This window comes from Bos indicus x Bos taurus, chromosome 11 (assembly GCF_003369695.1).
Source record: "Bos indicus x Bos taurus breed Angus x Brahman F1 hybrid chromosome 11, Bos_hybrid_MaternalHap_v2.0, whole genome shotgun sequence".
In the NCBI taxonomy this organism is placed as follows: Eukaryota; Metazoa; Chordata; class Mammalia; order Artiodactyla; family Bovidae; genus Bos; species Bos indicus x Bos taurus.
Window position 1 is genome coordinate 27,731,649 of NC_040086.1, and position 17,170 is coordinate 27,748,818.

The 17,170-nt window shown below is 37.5% G+C and overlaps 1 protein-coding gene across 3 annotated transcripts in view; it reads right to left on the reverse strand.

Moving 5' to 3' along the window:
* Window positions 1–17,170, reverse strand: part of SRBD1 (S1 RNA binding domain 1) — a 244,569-nt gene that overhangs the window by 200,849 nt on the left and 26,550 nt on the right. For all 3 annotated transcript variants that reach the window (XM_027555165.1, XM_027555166.1, XM_027555167.1), the window contains 3 exons: window positions 16,230–16,368; window positions 12,116–12,212; window positions 10,629–10,764 (listed from right to left, as the gene is read on the reverse strand). In XM_027555165.1, coding sequence (XP_027410966.1) covers window positions 10,629–10,764; window positions 12,116–12,212; window positions 16,230–16,368 — 372 coding nt within the window. The remainder of the gene's footprint in view (window positions 1–10,628; window positions 10,765–12,115; window positions 12,213–16,229; window positions 16,369–17,170) is intronic.

Here is a 17,170-nt window from a genome sequence, read left to right on the forward strand (position 1 = left end):
ATCTCATCCTCTGCTGTCCCCTTCTCTTCCTGCCCTCAATCTTTCCCAGCATCAGGGTCTTTCCAAATAAGTCAGTTCTTCACATCAGGTAGCCAAAGTACTGGAGTTTCAGCTTCAACATCAGTCCCTCCAATGAACACCCAGGACTGATGTCCTTTAGGATGGACTGGTTGGATCTACCTACAGTCCAAGGGACTCTCAAGAGTCTTCTCCAACACCACAGTTCAAAAGCATCAATTCTTCCCAGCACTCAGCTTTCTTTACAGTGTAACTCTCACATCCATACATGACCACTGGAAAAACCATGGCCTTGACTAGATGGACCTTTGTTGACAAAGTAATGTCTCTGCTTTTTAATATGCTGTCTAGGTTGGTCATAACTTTCCTTCCAAGAAGTAAGTGTCTTTTAATTTCATGGCTGCAATCACCATCCACAGTAATTTTGGAGCCCAGAAAAATAAAGTCTGACACCGTTTCCACTGTTTCCCCATCTATTTCCCATGAAGTGATGGGACCAGATGCCATGATCTTCATTTTCTGAATGATGAGCTTTAAGCCAACTTTTTCACTCTCTTCTTTCACTTTCATCAAGAGGCTCTTTAGTTCCTCTTCACTTTCTGCCATAAGGGTGGTGTCATCTGCATATCTGAGGTTATTGATATTTCTCCCGGCAACCTTGACTCCAGCTTGTGCTTCTTCCAGCCCAGAATTTCTCATGATGTACTCTGCATAGAAGTTAAATAAGCAGGGTGACAATATACATCCTTGACATACTCCTTTTCCTATTTGGAACCATTCTGTTGTTCCATGTCCAGTTCTAACTGTTGCTTCCTGAGCTGTATACAGGTTTCTCAAGAGGCAGGTGAGGTGGTCTGCCATTCCCATCTCTTTTAGAATTTTCCACAGTTTATTGGGATCCACACAGTCAGGGGCTTTGGCATAGTCAATAAAGCAGAGATAGATGTTTTTCTGGAACTCTCTTGCTTTTTCCATGATCCAGCAGATGTTGGCAATTTGATCTCTGGTTCCTCTGCCTTTTCTAAAATCAGCTTGAACATCTGGAAGTTCACAGTTCACGTACTGCTGAAGCCTGGCTTGGAGAATTTTGAGCATTACTTTACTAGTGTGTGAGATGAGTGCAATTGTGCGGTAGTTTGAGCATTCTTTGCCTTTCTTTGGGATTGGAATGAAACTGACCTTTTCCAGTCCTATGGCCACTGTTGAGTTTTCCAAATTTGCTGGCACATTGATTTCAGCACTTTCACAGCATTATCTTTTAGCATTTGAAAAAGCTCAACTGGAATTCCATCGCTTCCACTAGCTTTGTTAGTAGTGATGCTTCCTAAGGCTCACCTGACTTCACATTCCAGGATGTCCGGCTCTATGTTAAGAGTGAGTGATCACACCTTCATGATTATCTGGGTCATGAAGATCTTTTTTGTACAGTTCTCTGTGTATTCTTGCCATCTTTTGTTAATATCTTCTGCTTCTGTTAGGTCTATACCATTTCTGTCCTTTATTGAGACCATCTTTGCATGAAATGTTCCCTTGGTATCTCTAATTTTCTTGAAGAGATCTCTAGTCTTTCCCATTCTGTTGTTTTCCTCTATTTCTTTTATTGATCCCTGAGGAAGGCTTTCTTATCTCTCCCTGTATTCTTTGGAACTCTGCATTCAAATGGGTATACTTTCCTTTTCTCTTTTGCTTTTTGCTTCCCTTCTTTTCACAGCTATTTGTAAGGCCTCCTCAGACAGCCATTTTGCTTTTTGCATTTCTTTTTCTTGGGGATGGTCTTGCTCCCTGTCTCCTGTACAATGTCTTTTTCATTATCTTCTCCTTATAATAGTAAAATTCAGAAAGGAGGACAAAATAAATTTTTTAAATGATTTCTTGAGGAATTCCAGGTTTAAAGAACATTGGCAGTGTCCTGATTCCAAATCGCCCTCATCCTTGTATAAACCAATAAAGTAAAGGAATAAACAACACAGGACCCACATCTTCAGTTCTTCTAGAAAACAGAAAATGAGACTGACATCTGATTTCCAAAAACAAACAAGCAAATGAAAACATGCGACGCAAGACAACAGAGAAACATATTTGACAAACATAAGGAAAGGAAATGCAAGGAAAAAATATACTGAGCCAAGCTGTCCTTCAAGTATCAAGGACAAAGGAAACAATTGTGACTGTGTCATAAAGTCAGAGAATACAGGTGAATCTCAGAGATACTGAAACAGATTCAGCTTCAGACTACTACAATAAAGCAACTATCACAATAAAGCAAGTCATATTTTTTGGTTACCCAGTGCATATAAAAGTTATATTATACTGTAGTCTAGGTATACAATAACAATATGTCTTAAAAGAAAAAAATGTACATACCTTAATTTAAAAGCGGCTATCACCAAAAAGAACACAAATAACAAATGTTGGCGAGGATATGGAATAGGGAACCCTGTACACAGTTGCTGGGAATGTAAATTGGTGCAGCCACTGGGGAAAACAGCATGGATGCAGCCACTGGGGAAAACAGCATGGAAGTTTCTCAAAAAACTAAAAGTAGAACTGTCATATGACCCAGGAATTCCACTGCTGAGTGTATATCCAAAACAAAAACACTAACTCAGAAAGATACATGCACCGCAATGTTCAAAGCCGAATTATTTACAATTGCCAAGATATGGAAGCAATTTAAGTGTCCTTCAACAGAAGAATGGATAAAGAAGATGTGGTATATATCAACACACACACACAGCCATAAAAAAGAAGAAAATTTTTGTCATATGTAACAACATGGATGAACAGGGAGGGTATTATGCTAAGTGAAATAGCCAGATAGAGAAGAAAAATATTATGATATCACTTATATGTGGAATATAGAAATACAACAAATTACAGAATACAGCAAAAAAAGATACACGGATACAGAGAACAAACTAGTGTACCAGTGGGGTGAGGGAATGGAGGAGAGGAAAAGATAGGGGAAAGGGATTAAGAGGTACAAACTAGGGACCTCCCTGGTGGTCTGCTGCTGCTGCTGCTTTTAAGTCGCTTCAGTTGTGTCTGACTCTGTGCGACCCCATAGACGGCAGCCCACCAGGCTCCCCCATCCCTGGGATTCTCCAGGCAAGAATACTGGAGTGGGTTGCCATTTCCTTGTCCAATGCATGAAAGTGAAAAGTGAAAGTGAAGTCGCTCAGTCGTGTCCGACTCTTAGCGACCCCATGGACTGCAGCCTACCCGGCTCCTCTGCCCATGGGATTTTCCAGGCAAGAGTACTGGAGTGGGGTGCCATTGCCTTCTCCACCTGGTGGTCGAGTAGTTAATAATTCACCTGCCAAAGCAGGGGACATGGGTTCAACTCCTGGTCCAGGAGGATCCCACGTGCCATGGAGCAACTAAGTCTGTGTGCCCAACTACTGAGCTAGGGCTCTAGAGCCCATCCTCCACAAGAGAAGTCACCACAGTGAGAAGTCCTCACACCACAACAAAGAGTAGCTCCTGCTCTCTACAACTAGAGAAAGCCTACATGCCACAACAAAGATGCAGAGCAGTCAAAAAATGAAATAAAAATAGACAATTTTTTTAAAGGGTTACAAACTATGTATAAAATAAGCTACAAGGATATACTATACAACACAGGAAATATAACCAATATTTTATAATGACTATAAATGGAGCATAAACCTTTAAAATTTGTGAATTGATATACGTAACCTGCCATTTATATAAAATTGTACAACTATATTTCAATAAATATTTTAGAAAAATTTTAAATACTTCATTGCTAAATAATGTTAATTATCATCTGAACCTTCAGCAAGTCATCATCTTTTTGTTAGTGGAGGGTCTTGCCTCAGTTTTGGTGGCTGCTGAATGATCTGGGTGGTGGCTGCAGAAGATTGGGGTGGCTATGACAATTTCTTAAAATAAGACAACAATGAAGTTTGCCACATCAATTGACCCTTCCTTTCTGGAACAATTTCTCTGTAACAGGCAAATGCTGACAGCATTTTACCCACAGTAGAACCTGGAATCAATCCCCTCAAAACCTGACACTGCTTTACCAACAAAGCTGATGTAACATTCTATTAATAAATCATTTGTTGCCATCTCAACAATCTTTCCAACATCTGTACCAGGAGCAGATTCCATCTCACAGAAACATCTTTCTTTGCTCATCCATAAAAAGTAACTCCTTGTCCATTAGTTAAGTCACAAGATGATAATTCTTTCACATCTTTAGGCTCTACTTCTAATTCTAGCTTTCTTGCTATTTGTATCATAGCTTCAGTTATTTCCTTCACTGAAGTCTTGAACCCTTAAAAGTCACCCATAAAGACTGAAATCAACTTCTTCCAAATTCCTATTAACATTGATACCATATCTCTTCCCACGAATCACAAATGGTCTTAATGGCATCTAGAATGGTGAATCCTTTCTTGTTGTCCAGTCCCTCAGTTGTGTCCAACTCTTTGAGACCCCATGGACTGCGGCACTCCAGGCTTTCCTGTCCTTCACCATCTCCTGGAGCTTGCTCAAACTCATGTCCATCGAGTCAGTGATGCCATCCAACCATCTCGTCCTTTGTTTGTTGTCCCCTTCTCCTCCTGCCTTCTATCTTTCCCAGCATCAGGGTCTTTTCCAGCTCTTCACATCAGGTGGCCAAAGTACTACTGGCGCTTCAGCTTCAGCATCAGTCCTTGCAATGAATATTCAGGGCTGATTTCCTTAGGGTTGACTGTTTTGATCTCCTTGCAGTCCAAGGGATTCTCAAGAGTCTTCTCCAACACCACAATAAGAAAGCATCAATTCTTCAGTGCTCAGCCTTCTTTGTGGTCCAACTCTTACATCCATACACAACTACTGGAAAAACCACAGCTTTGATTAGATGGACCTTTGTCAGCAAAGTGATGTCTCTGCTTTTTAATATGCTATCTAGGTTTGTCATAGCTTTTCTTGCACGGACCAAGCGTCTTCTAATTTCATGGCTCCAGTTACTGTCTGCAGTGATTTTGGAGCCCCCCAAAATGAAGTCTGTCACTGTTTCCATTGTTTTCCCATCTATTTGCCATGAAGTGATGGGACCAGATGCCATGATCTTCATTTTTTAATCTTTTCTAGAGGTTTTCAATTTACTTTGCCCAAATCCATCAGAGGATTTTCTATAGCACCTATAGTCTTCTGAAATGCATTTCATAAATAATAAGACTTGATAGTCAAAATTACTCCTTGCAGACTGGATGCTGTGTTAGGCATGAAAACAACATTAATCTCATTGTACATCTCCATCAGAACTCTTGGGTGACCAGGTGCATTGTGAATGAGCAATAATATTTTGAAAGGCATCTTTATTCCTGAGCAGTAGAACTCAACTGTAGGCTTAAAGTATTCAGCAAACCATGTTGTAAACAGATGTGCTGTTATCCTGGCTTTCTTTGTTGTTCCATTTATAGAGCATTGGTAAATGAACATTGGCTTCAATTTCAAGTCACCAGCTCCATTAGTCCCTAACAAGAGAGACTGTATCCTTTGAAGCTTTGAAGTCAGGCATTTTTTCCTCTCTAGCTATGAAAGTCCTAGATGGCATCTTCCTCAAGTATAAGGCTGTTTTTTGTCTATAATGAAAATCTGTTGCTTATTGTAGCTACCTTCATTAATTATCTTGTTAGATTTTCTGGATAACTTGTTGCAGCTTCTACATTAGCATGTGCTGTTTCACCATTTTTTTCCTTTTTTTGGTTGAGCTAAATAGCACAAAAGGTCTTATTTCACCAACCAGGACTCAATCCGTGCCCCCTGCAGTGGAAGCATGGAGTCCTAACCACTGCACCACCAGGGAAGTCCCCAGCTTGCACTTTTAAGTTATGAAGATTGCTTCTTTCCTTAAACCTCATGAACCAACCTCTGCTAGTTTCAAACTTTTCTTCTGCAGCCTCCTCAACTTTCAGCCTTCACAGAATTAAAGATAGCTTGGCCCGTGCAATGGCACCCCACTCCAGTACTTTTGCCTGGAAAATCCCATGGATGGAGGAGCCTGGTAGGCTACAGTCAATGGGGTCGCTAAGAGTCAGACACGACTGAGCGACTTCGTTTTCACTTTTCATTTTCATGCATTGGAGAAGGAAATGGCAACCCACTCCAGTGTTCTTGACTGGAGAATCCCAGGGACGGGGGAGCCTGGTGGGCTGCCGTCTATGGGATCACACAGAGTCGGACACGACTGAAGTGACTTAGCATAGCATAGCATAAGGAAGTGTTACTGCTGCTTTGATCTTCTACCTAGACCACTGAAAATTTCTCGATATCATCAAAAGGCTGCTTTTTATTCTTATCATTCTTTGTTCCTTAGAGTAGCACTTTCAGTTTCCTTCAAGAATGTATCCTTTGCATTGACAACGTGGCTGCCTATTTGGCACAAGAGGCTAGACAGTAGCCTATCTCAGCTTTTGGCTTATTTTTCTCACTAAACTTAATCATTTCTAGTTTTTGATTTAAAGTGAGAGATGTGCAACTCCTCCTTTCATTTGAACACTTACGGGCCACTGTAGGATAATTAAATGGCCTAATGTCAATATTATTGTATCTCAGGAAATAGTAAGATCCAAGGAAGAGACAGAAAGGAGAACAGCTGATTGGTGGAGCAGTCAGAACACACACAGTACTTATCAATTCAGTTTGCTGTCTTTTACAGGTGTGGTTGTGGCACCCCAAAACAATTACAATAGTAACATCTAAGATCACTGATCACAGATCACTATAACAAACACTTAAAACTTTGAAATATTGTGAGAATTATGAAAATGTGACAAAAGAGACATAAAGTCAGCAAGTGTTGGAAACTGGTGCCAACAGACTTGTATGACACACAGTTGTCACAAACCTTCAATCTGTAAACTAGGCAGTATTTGCAAAGCATAATAAAGCAAAGCACTATGGAATAAGGCATGCCTGTACTATACACATAAAATCTTCTTGAGAAAACATTAATATAAGAGCAGAGGCCAGCAAACTATGGCCCATGGACCAAATCCAATCCAACATCTGTTTTCACAAACAGAATTTTTTTAAAAACACAACTGTGCTCATTCCCTTACATACTATCTATGACTGCTTTCCTGCTACAGTGGCAGTTGCGAATTTGCAGGAAGAGCCATCCAGCCTACCAAGTTTAAAGTATTTTCTCTCTGGTCATTTACAGAAAAGTTTTGCCAACTCCATACTAGACTAGAGAATCAGCTTCAATCAGCTAAAGGAAGACTATAAATTTTTAGCAAAAGAACCAAGAGCAAGCATTTCATATAATTGAAAAGTTAAGATTAAAACAAGGGTGGAATCAATTTTCATTAAGAAAATACAAGTTGCAATCCTGATGTCAAAGTAGACTTCAAACTAAATAATATTAAACAAGATAACACTTTATAAGGCTAAAGTCACATGCTGGTTTTAGAACAGAACAGGGGAATACATGCTGTTAAATATGGTATCACCAAAGTGGCCGAGGAGGAAATTCTAAAATCCAAACCTTTACAGAAGTAACAAGCTGGCATAAAACGGTCAGATTCAATTTTTTCATAACTCTGAAATCCAATCAAAAACTTACAACAACCAGAGGAACACAAAAAGAAGAAAACTTATAACAGAGGAACACTAAAAGAAGAAAGAAGCTGCAGAATTTTTGTAAAACAGCACTTTTAACGTACCCACTTACCATCCTCCACTCTCCAGTTCAACAGTGGTGGTACTGATAAGAGCCTACTTTTCTGGTGCAGGTTGCTAGTACTAGAGGGAGCAATATGGACCTTATTCTTAAAGACTTGTGATTATGTGGTTCGGTCTGTTTCATGCTTCCTGAGGGTTTGGCTCAAGGACTTGCCCTTGTTTTGCCTGTCACAGAGCTTCCCCAGGGCATATGTCATTTCCTAGGTGGTATCTGTCCAAAGTATTTAAAGGCAATGTGTTAGCTGCAGTCTCAAAGGTAAAGGGACACTTGGGGATAAGGAATTATAATTAGAGCAACATCAGATAGACCAGAAAACTGGGAAAGGAAGAAGCCAGTAAATGAGACACTTGAGGGAAAGAGGCATTTTTAAATTTCTGCATATTTTAGGGAATCTTAGAGGTCATGTGTCTTGTCTAGTACTCAGGACTAGACAAGACACTTGCTCTGAGAAGACCTTAACCTTTCACTTCTGTCTGACCTTTGAGTTCCATGTAAAGAGGAAGTGAAGGCTAAGGTAGAGCTGTAAACACACTCACTAAACATTGATGAATGTCCCAATGAGAGCAAATACGCAGGATGGGGAGAGAGTTATTTGTTTTGGCTCCAGGGATTAAGTAAATCTCTGTCAAGTAACCAGATGTCAACTAAGCTAATGGACCATAGACTTCTGTGTATTCATGATAGAGAATACAGACTACAGAAACAATTTAGAATTCCCTAAACAAACCACAAAACAATAACAGCAATAAAAACAAATGCTGGGGAGGAGGAGAACCTGATTTTCAGTGTTGACAACTTATTAAAACTGCCAAGTTTTAACAACAAATTACAAGGCAGGCAAACGTTCACAGGAAAAAAGAAACTAATAGAAAACTGTCTCTGAGGAAGCTCAGACATTGGCATTAATAGACACACTTTAAATTGTCTAGTCAGAGCTATGGTTTTTCCAGTAATCATGTATGGATGTGAGAGTTGGACTATAAAGAAAGCTGAGCACCGAAGAATTAATGCTTCTGAACTGTGGTGTTGGAGAAGACTCTTGAGAGTCCCTTGGACTGCAAGGAGATCCAATCAGTCCATCCTAAAGAAGATCAGTCCTGAGTGTTCATTGGAGGGACTGATGCTGAAGCTGAAACTCCAATACTTTGGCCACCTGATGCGAAGTACTGACTAATTTGAAAACACCCTGATGCTGGGAAAGATTGAAGACAGGAGGAGAAGGGGACGACAGAGGATGAGATGGTTGGATGGCATCACTGACTTGATGGACATGAGTTTGGGTAAATTCCGGGAGTTGGTGATAGAGAGGGAGGTCTGGAGTGCTGCAGTCCATGGGGTTGGACACGACTGAGCAAGTGAACTGAACTGAACTGAACTGAAACTGTTATAAACATGCTCAGTTAAAGGAAATCTTAGACAGAGACCTAAAAGAAACCATGAGAATGCTGTCCCAACAAATACAGAGTATCAATAGAATTGGGAATCATAAAAAAGAACCAGAGAAATTCCTGAGCAAAGAAGTACAATGACTCAAATGAAAAATTTACTTAAGGGTTTTAATCGTCTATTTGAACAAGAAGAATCAACTTGGAAGATATGTCAACTGAGATTACACTCTGAGAAGAAAGAAAAGAAATGAACAGAGCCTAAGAGACTCGTGGGATACTCTAAAGCATGCCAACATACATTTAACAGGAAAACTCAGGAGAGAAAAGGGCTCAAAGAATATTTGAAAAAATAATGGCCATAATTTTCCCAATTTTGATGAAAAACATCTATATACACAACCAAGAATCACAACAAACTTCAAGAAGAATAAACTTGGAGATCCACAGCAAGACAAATTATAATCAAATTGTCAAAAGCTAAAGAGAATCTTGAATGAAGCAAGAAAAGTAATTCATCATATGTGAAGGCTCAGTAAGATTAACAGCTGATTTCTCATCAAAACCATGTATGTCAAAAGATAATAGAATGACATATTCAAAGTGCTGAAAGAAAAAACTGTCAACCAAGAATTCTACATTCACAAAAGCTGTTTTGCAAGATAAAAAAAAAAAACAAAAAACCTGGAGATTGGTTGCACAATAATGTCAATATACTTAACATTACTAAACTGTACCCTTAAAAACAGTTAAGATAGTAAAGCTTGTTATATGTATTTTGTCACAACTAAAAATCAATTTTAAAAATAAGGAGAAATTAAGATTTTTCCAGAAAAACAAAATCTGAGGGGGTTGACCCAACCTACATGAAACATAACAGGAAGTCCTCCAGGCTGAAATAAAATCTAGACAGTAACTCAAAAGCATACAAAGAAGTAAAGAACACTGGTAAAGATAGCTACACAGGTAAATATAAAAGTTAGTGTTATTGTATTATTGGTTTGTAATAAAAAAATTTTTTTCTACAAGTTTAAGCAACATTCCACATATAACCTATAACTACAATTAGGATAAGAATTAGTAAAATGAAAAATGAGATTAAAAGACACATATAATGACTATAATTTATATAACTAGGTGAGATTTCTCATACTTTATTCTAAATCAGGTATCTCTAATTTGTATTTCAAATGGAAAGGATCCAGAATTGAGCTCACATCCAGATCAAATCTTTTTCTGGGAAGGAAAGTCTAATAAGAAAGATCATCTGCCAGAGAGCCAAGATACCTAGTGTTATATTTTTAGCTCTGCTAATAATTCTCAGTATCATTTACTAACTTCTGTGGGTCTTGAGATTCCCATTTGTGAAATGCAGAGGATATAAGAAAATTATAAAAATTTATATGAAGGAAAAAATAGCTGATTGAAAATTCTTTAATTCCTTAGTAAAAAAAAGTAATAAATCTGAAGAATTATCATTATTACTACTACCCACATGAATAAGCAGTTTCCTTATTTACCTGATGATGTTGGATGTTTCTTATATTGCATGAGAAGTTTTGATAGAGCTGAAACTTATCAATATCTTTTTCATTTACTTTTTTTGAGGACACTTTTGCCAAAGATGACTGGATATGAATATATCTATCTTGGCACCTGTTCAGATACACAAGTATTCAACCACAAGTAGTTATTAACATGTATTTCAGTAAAGAAACACATTATACAGAAATAAGATTAGCAAAAAAGTAAACAAGAATTACCAAATAAGATTTTTTTATATATGATGCTCAACTATAAAAATGATATTGACCCATGAAAAAAGGACTCCTCATTTATTCACGCTAGCATAGGTCTAGCATACCTAGCATAGCACAAATCTATTTATATATCAACCCAGGCCTCCTATAAAACATCTAAATGAGTTGAGATACTACCTGCAGTTACCCAAGAGACCAATAATTCTGGCCTAGATATCATCCTTTCCTAACCGCTGAGTTAGGGAGTCAGAACCAATTTAAAGCTAAAAAGAGGGGAAACGATAATATGTCAGGACAGCTTCCAATGACAATTTAGAAATTGAACCAAATTTCAGCAGTATGATTACTTATAAAAACACACTTAAAAACCTGGGCAATTAATTCTTCTACTTCAACTCATTTCTATGAGGGCTACTGAGGAAACAGAAAATTTTTCTCCCTTATATCAACAAAAACCCTGATAAGCAACAGTAGTCAACTGGTTCATCTCCACCTTTGCTCTCCTCTGCACAGCTCACACAGCTAGAGATGTTAAGAGAGAGGAAGAACAGACCTCTGCAAAAAAAAAAAAAACAAAAACAAAAAAACTGTCTTTCGATATACAGAAGAAAAGGAAAGACAGAGTACCTAAAAATGGGGTTTTTAAATAATGTCTTTTTTTTTGGAGGCATAAGATCCATAAACCCAAGTAGTGTCTAGGTCAAAAGGTTTTACTTTCTTATAAATGGTGTGACACTATGGATAAGCTGCTCTCTCCATCACCTAAAATTCATTTTGAGGTCATCACATTTATCCATACCTGATATTACACATTTCCAAGGTAATCCAACCACTGGTAAATACTAGAAATGACATATTATAAAATTAAGTACATACATCACTATTTGCTGAAAAAGCAATGCAACCCACTCTAAATAGTTATGAATTGCTCTCTAGCATATACTGCATTATGCAGTGGTTTTTAAACCATGTTCCTCAGAGGCCTCTGCTGAGGTGCTTCAGAATAAGGAGGATGAACAGGCAGAGTTCCAGGATCCATGCCCAGAATTCAATCAAAACAACTTGACTTTTATCTGTTTCATGTACTCGGGTTCTGTTGTTTGAACAAAGAATTCTGCTACTAAAAAAATTTAAAAAAATTTTTAAGTCTGAAAGTACAGTTTTAATGAGCACTGGAATTAGCACTAACTGTGCAACCCTTAACAGCATGTGTCCACAGAGCAGAAAACTCTCCAAGAGTTACTCACAATTTCCGAATGAAGTCAAGTGTGTCTTTGTCTTTAGCAATCATGTCTGCTAAAATATGCTGCACTCCTGTTTCAATATCCTGGAGTGCGGAAAGCCCTTTAGGAGAAGGGTAAGAAGGAAAACAAAAGCAAGAACTAGAGATTGGTTTTTAAATCTATAATTAAATCACAATAAATTTTTTCCAGTCAAAATAAAACCTTAAACCGACAAATTTAAGACAGAAACGTATCATAGCAGTGACAAGCTTCCCTCAGCATTGAAAACAAGCCTCCAGAAACCGTAATACAGGGCCTTAACATACCATATAACCTAGTGGTAAAAAAATGCAAGTCTGGAGCCAGCTGCCTGGTCTAATCCTGGCTCTACCATCTACCAAATGTGTGCTGGGCAAGTTACTTGTCGTCTCTGTGCCTCAGACTCCTATAAAAACGGTAATAATAGTATCTACTTCATGAACTATTTACAAATATTAAGTGTGGTTATAGGAAATACATATGAATAGTCATACCCCAAGGTATACTACTTCATTCCAGTTATAAAAATTCTCCTTTACAAGGAATTTTATTAATATCCCAATTTTGTTTATGAGGCATTTATTCACATTTTCAATACCTATTTGAAATAGGTCTCAAATCTCAAATAAGCACAAAACAAGAGTCATTATGTGGCTGTTCATCTTACAGCTGAACTGTCTACTAATGGTATGTTAAGTTCTCTCCAAGTGCTTTCAGTTTGCTAATTTACAGCAGTGTGTCTTGCATATTATGGTCCCTGCAATATCAGCTTATATACCAAGAAATCATTTGCAATGCATTCCTTCATTTCTTTTGTCTTTATTGTTCTGTTTCCATTAAAGCTTTTTCTTGCATTAAAGCTTCAATTACACAAGCACGAGTATCATGTTTTTCTAAGAGCACAGATTTAATGAATAACAGGTAAAAAAGACAAAGAGAGCAGGACAGACTCACAGAATAATTAATAAAGAGGAAATAACTTGTTGGGTTGCATTATGATAACTGATCTTAACTAATGATGTAATTGCATTTATTTCAAGGAAATTTGGTAACTGAAATAGGTATCCTGTTTACATTTTAAGAGAATTTCCCTATGAGGCAATTTTCAGGAACAATCTTTGATAGGTGGAAGGCTATATATATAAGAACTTTGAACAGCTATGGCACATAGTAAGCAGTCAATAGATGTCTGCTCTGTGTTAGCTTTCTCGCTAGACCAGTCTTTATCCTAGAAAACGACTCACTATGCACTCATTCCTGGGGTCCAAAAGTACCTCAGAGTATCATCACTCAAAGTTTAAGGAGAGTACCAGGGTGAGAAGTCAGTAGTAAAAGGGGAACCTACAATGAGATCAATTAATGAGAGAGAACTGAAAGAGGAAATTATAGATTTGGCGATTAAAACAAAGAGTTTTTGAAAAGTTCACATTATTGAGGGAGATACAATTTGTAAACCTTATGAATTTAACGAACCATATGTAATTAAAATTATTCAAAAGCTCTAGAACAATGGATTGTATAGTCTAAGGACCCTAAAATAAAATTATACTACATACTTGCTAAAAATATAGATTCTAGACTGTGGCATTTTATTGTTTTACAGAGCATCCCAGATGATTCTGATACTCATTAAATCGTAAAGAAACCATTGGTAGGGAGGTGTTTTGAACCACCTCAGAGCCAGAGTGCTTAACAACAGGTAGAAACATTCAGCCATTCCAAAAGCTCATCCAAATTACAAACCCCCCATCTCAGTCCAACTAGGGAGAGAGAATTGAAGAGAGTCTTGTGTGTTTTGAAAAAGCACCTTGTCTCATCAGAGAGAATTGTTCATTGGGGCTTAATACAGCCAAGGATAACAAGAGTTCAAAAAGTTTAGCACCTCAGTAAAATCAGGAGAAAATAATGTCCAGAGAACCAGAAAATCATATCCCTTGCCTTGCAGTGAAAGCTTTACAGCCACATGCTCTTCAAACCTCCACAATTAAAAAACTGAACACTTCTCTTCAGCTTATCTGCACTAACACCACCTCATCTTACTTACAAAGGGGCAATTAGCTACTCCTCCTTGTACAGGGATATTCTGGATCTTCTAGGATGTAGTCCATTTGTAGCACAGGCTATCTTTCTGATTTGGACCAATTCTTGTTGGTCTGTGGTAATTAAAAGTGCCTCCTATGTTGAGAGGGTGGCGACACTGAAATATCTGGTTTCTGAAATACTTCTTTGAGGAATGATGGGAATAAAGAAAATACTTATTTAGAAAAACAGTAAGGAACAGAGAGTAATCATGAGGATGTATGTGGCATAAAGAAGGAAGAAACAGAAGGGAAAAACATTCCAAGCAAACTTTGAAAAGCAATTCAAAGTTGTTTAGAATTGATTACAATACTATGTTTGTGATTAGAGTAAAAGAAAAAGGGAGAAAAGCAAACAGAGAAGTTCTTGTATGTGTGCTAGATGGCTTCTGGGATGTGTAACTGTGCTGGGCCCAACCTACCCCATTATCAGAAGTATTACCTAGTGCTCATCATCAGATAGTGCATGAGCATCACCCCACAGGCCAATTAAAAGATATAAGGTTATCAAACATACTGAATAGGAATTCAGTATGTGTGTGAACTAAGGAAAACTTTGTACCAGAGGAGGTGAAGAGTAGAAGGAAAGGAAACAGACCAGAAGTTAAAAATAAAACAAACCATAAATCATTGTGCATCTAACATTTTGAAAGCTCCAACATTTGTAATAAAACATACCAACACTGGGCTCAGATAGTTTCCACTGTGGCTAACCTCAATGCTTGGTTAAATAGTTGCAGCTAACATTAAAATATTAAAGTTGCAACCATTTGAAAATATAACAGAAAATACACATTAAAAAATTAAACTTGAATTTTACTCATTTCAACCCATTTCTAAATTCAAATAATACAAATTTGCTTTTTCTTATCATTACTGCCCTTTTCAATACAGATATTAAGGTGGGTGTACTTGGGTATGAGCAGATATTCATATTTTCACAGACACACATACTCAATTTTTCCAACTGCAAATCTGTATTTGCCAGATTATTTTTTAAAAAAACACAGGTTTCAGTACGCTGCTTCTCTACAGTTTAGTACATCCTGCAGATTTTGTTATCAGAGACTGCCCCCTACAGACAATCTCCCAGCCTAAAGAACAGAAGGTCAAAAAGAACTAGAATGAGAGCAGTGATCCCTAGAGAATCAATCTCCCCATTCAATCCTGTCAGAGCACTCCCTGAAAAAAGCCCCCACTCTTACTTAAAAAGCTCTCACTTCAAGGCTCATTTTGACAATAAAACCAATACACCTTGACATGTATCATTTGTCACTTTCCTTGGGTTTTTCTTAGAAATCTCTCTCCTTTACCCCTTTCCTCTTTCATCCTTTCCTGTACATGTACACACACTGAGATAAGAAGATACACTTCAGAAAAAGACAAGCATTTTACTCATGGAGAGCAGAAGTGTGGGAGTAGGACTTTCTTTTACAATTCATGTCTGTCTGAATTGTTGAAATTCTTTCTAAAGAGAAGATATGACTTTTTAATTGTAAAATCTTTATAAGTTTTTAGAAATGGGATAAAGGTTTTAAAAGAATATAGGAATATCTGCATAATCTTGGATGCAAAGGGAATTCTTTAAAAAGAAAAAAAAGCAATTATCTTAAAAGAAAAGATTAATAAAATTGAAAAGATAAATAAATCAACTATGATAAAACTAAGACTCTATTTACCAAAAGATACCATAAACAAAGTGAAAAGAGAAGTTACAAGTTGGGAGGAAAGATCTGTAACACATATAACTCCGAGAGAGAATATCTAAAAAATACTCACAAATTAATAAGAAAAAAGAGAAACAACACAACAGAAAAATGAGCAAAAGACAAGAACAGGCACTTTATCAAAAAAGGAAAGCTAAATGGCTAAGAAAGAGATATACTGGGATTTGTTTTATTAGAATAATTTGCCCTTTATATGCTATACTATTCTATTGTATTACTTAATGAAACAATTTTTTAACCTAAGTTTTTAAATTAGAAAAGAAACAGGAGCGACCTTTTTAAACAATTAAGTACCTTTCACATTGGGTTTAATATAAGAGAGAAGACTCAGCTCCCCTGGGTTCTCCAGCAGTGTCCTGGCTGCTCCTTCTAATCCCAACTGCTTTGCTCTCTGGGCTTTGGTGCCTTTGCTCCCAGTTTTATATGGCGCTGACTAGGGTAAAAAGTCAGAAAGCATACCCAATCAATAAATTTTAAAAAGCAAAAGTTAAAATTAGGACACAAAATGAGAGGACATGCAAGAATGCTAAAGACATCCTCTTTTCAACTCTTTCTTCTTCCTTCAGAGAGGAATTAATACTAACAAAGAATACAAGATGTATAAAAACAGTTATTCCTTATCAAATGCTTTATACTTTCCTACATGCTTACAGTCAGCTATTTGCTTAGATTCATTCCCTTTACAAACTCAGTGCTTGGGCTGCAAGGACTACAAGTTCTCAACTCAAGCAAGCTCCTCTAAAACATGTCCACACACAATGCTTCTACTTCTGAGTACATGTTCACTACTCAACCCACCTCCACCTGGCTTCTCTTTCCATACACCTTGCTGAAAGTGGTATCACAAAGAGCCATAATGATCCCCTAATTACCAAATAAACATTTTTTAGTCCTTATCTTGCCAAAACTCCCTGCTATATTTAATTACTTAAGACCACTGATCATTACCTCCTTCTATGACTCTCTGCCTCAATCCTATGGGTACCTTATCTCCTGATTCTCTTCATACTTCTCTCACTATTCTTTCCACGTTTCCTTCTTAGGCTATCCCTTCCTCTATCCATGCTTCAAAAGTTAGTTTTTCTCAATGGTCTACCCTGACCTGCTTACCCTATGATCTTTCCTTGAGTGAAATCTTCCATTTTCATGGCTCCAAATACCAACTACATGCTGAAGACATTCACATCTGTGTCTCCAGCTTAGCACTCTCTCTCAAGCTTCTCACTTCTGTTACC